The following is a 2,686-nucleotide window of genomic DNA, read 5'->3' as shown; positions in this document are numbered from 1 at the left end:
AACAGTTATCTGTTTATTGCCATGTGATAATGGCATTGGTTGCTCTTGTAGTTTTTTACTGAAGCTTTTGAAATTCGCCATATTAGTTGGAGCAAATGAGTCAGCAAGAGAAGAACTGATGAAGAAAATTAGCCCGAAATTGCATGAAGCTTGTGTCAAGGATTTGCTGATTCCAGCAAAGTCTCCTCAGATAACAACTTATGATGTTGATTTGGTACAAGGCCTTTTGAATCAATACTTGATTCACGAACAGGGAAGATGCAATATGGAGGTTATTGAGGAGAAAGATAATGGAAAAGATCTTTATATTTCGAGTGATAAATCCATATTGAACATTGGAAAGTTGGTCGACGGTTACCTCGGAGAAATTGCCCATGAGCCTAATCTCGGTCTCTCTAGTTTCGTCGATCTGTCGCAATCAGTTCCTGATTGTGCTAGGCCAAGTCACGATGGTCTATACAGAGCTATTGACATTTATTTGAAGGTAGGCTTATTTTGTTTGTTTGTGTCTTTTATAAAACTATACTATTGGTGCTGCTGTATTATCTTTTTATGAAACTTTTTAGTCTCTAACTTGTTGAACCTTGTTGTCTTCAGAAGCATCCGGATTTGACAAAAGCAGAAAGGAAGAAGCTATGTAGACTCATGGATGTGAAGAAACTGACGGCGAATGCTTCAATGCATGCTGCGCAGAATGACAGGCTTCCTCTTCGAGTGATAGTGCAGGTTCTGTTTTTTGAGCAGGTTAGAGCCACTGCCAGAATTCAAGCAATACATAACAATTCACATGATCCTTTGCGGCTTGGAGGAGGTGAGAAGAGAGGGATTAATAGATGCCAGTCCCTCAAGGTGCCGATGAAAGAGGAAGGCAAGCTGAGCAAGAAGAACAGCAAAAACAGCCGAAGCGGCATGCAGTTGCTGCGGTCTGGGTCAAGGAGAATCATTGATAAGTTATGGATTGTGGGAAAAGGACAGCAAGAGAATAATAGGAGCTCTGAGACTTCAGGGAGTTTAGAGAATAATAGCCCAACTATGTCATCTGCTTTGAGACACCAGAGGCATTCTATCTCTTAGCAAGTTAATGGAGATTTATTAAGTTCTTAGTATAGAGGTAGGATTTCATATTATATTTGCACTTTAGGATCTTCCGAATGTTCATTAGGATAGAATAGTGATCTCTAGGTTTAGTATTTTAACTATTTACTATCGTCTATCACCTTCTGTATAGAATCACTATCCTTAATTGAAGCATGTGATTTATAAAGCTTTGTACTTTTTGTTTCACATCAAAAAAAGGGTAATTCACTTTTTAAATTAAAAAAAAAAAAAAAAGTAAACTACCATTTTAAGTTGAAAACGCTGACTTATCTACTCATAAAAGAAGAAAATTACCATTTGTACCCATGAAATATGGATTCCGCACAACAAAATTATCCAAACACTAACAAATCACCTAAAATTCCTAAATTACCTTTATCTTCACCACCACTTTTCTAATCTCAAATTCCACCACTACTCAATTCTTCTTCACCATCATTACCATTGTCACCACCACCGTCATCACCACCTCTACTACTCCTGGACCGGTTCCCAACCTTCATCTATAAGCTCAAAACTTTACCCCATCATGAAACACCCAGTTCAGCCAACTTAAGCACATGCCAGAGTTTGAATACACAAAACCCAGAGACCAGAGTTAGAATTCACAGCCTCAATTGGTGTAACAATGGTAGAGATATCCAATTTTCCATTAAACCCAGAGCCCGCAGAAGAAGAAACTCTGCAATCTCAGATGCAGAAATCTATTCCCAACCCTAAAACCGTACGAACAACCAAACCCGACTTCAAGTGCCTCATCCTCAACCTTACAGTTCTCTTTTCATTCATTCTAGGTTTTTCCGTTCCTATGAAAATCTATCGAAAACTACGGCGCTCCACTCCCCTTCGACCGAATCGAATTCTTCTCCTTGCAACTGGGGTCCAATCCCTTACTTCCCCTGCTGATTTCGAGCCATATTCGTCGGCGTCAAGACTTGATCGGATCCTGGCGGCGAACATGGGAGCAAACAGCAAAGCGGCAGAGAGAATCCCAGCGCGGCTGAGAGGGCAGCTTGTGTGGAAACGAAGCCAAGCATCGATGCAATCAACATGGAAGGTTTGTGAGCAAAGTGGCAAGGTTCGAACATAACCATCTTCTTCGAATTCGAAGCAGCAAATGGCACCGTCGCGACATGAAGATGAACGGCAAGAAATGTCGTTGAGTTCGCTGGTGTATAGGGTAGCATAAAAGGAGAAAGGGATGGTTTTGATGGTGATAACGTTAGTGGTGGTGGTGGTTGGAGATGAGTGGCGGTGAGGGAGGATTTGGGTGAGAATGGTATTGTGGAGTAAAAAGAGAAGTTAGAATTAGGTTATATTAGAGGGTATTTTAGGGATTTCAAATAATTTTTTAGGATTCGAGTAGTTTTGTTAGCAAAAGTCCATCTTTCATGGGTAGAAACGGTAGTTTTGCTTATTCGTGGGTAGATTTATCAGCATTCTAAATTTTTATGGGTAGAAATAATAGTTTATTCTAAAAAAAATAACTCATTTATCTGTGTCTTCATTTGACAATATTCCTCTATGAAAAAATTTATTTTATTTTATATTGGCCAACAGTTACAGATATTAGTCCAATATATTTACT

General features: G+C 39.4%; 1 protein-coding gene across 1 annotated transcript in view; it reads left to right on the top strand.

Annotated features, from left to right (window-relative positions):
* Positions 1-1,281, top strand: part of LOC107620912 (BTB/POZ domain-containing protein NPY1-like) — a 3,925-nt gene extending 2,644 nt beyond the window's left edge. Inside the window, exons 5-6 of the mRNA XM_021113941.1 lie at positions 1-484; positions 598-1,281. The exon at positions 1-484 is cut by the window's left edge and continues 75 nt beyond it. Coding sequence (XP_020969600.1) covers positions 1-484; positions 598-1,074 — 961 coding nt within the window. The 3' untranslated portion in view covers positions 1,075-1,281. The remainder of the gene's footprint in view (positions 485-597) is intronic.

The sequence above is a fragment of the Arachis ipaensis genome, chromosome B10 (genome assembly GCF_000816755.2).
Source record: "Arachis ipaensis cultivar K30076 chromosome B10, Araip1.1, whole genome shotgun sequence".
Lineage (NCBI taxonomy): Eukaryota > Viridiplantae > Streptophyta > Magnoliopsida > Fabales > Fabaceae > Arachis > Arachis ipaensis.
Note: the sequence above shows the minus strand (reverse complement) of the source record. Positions and strands in the feature narration are given on the sequence as shown.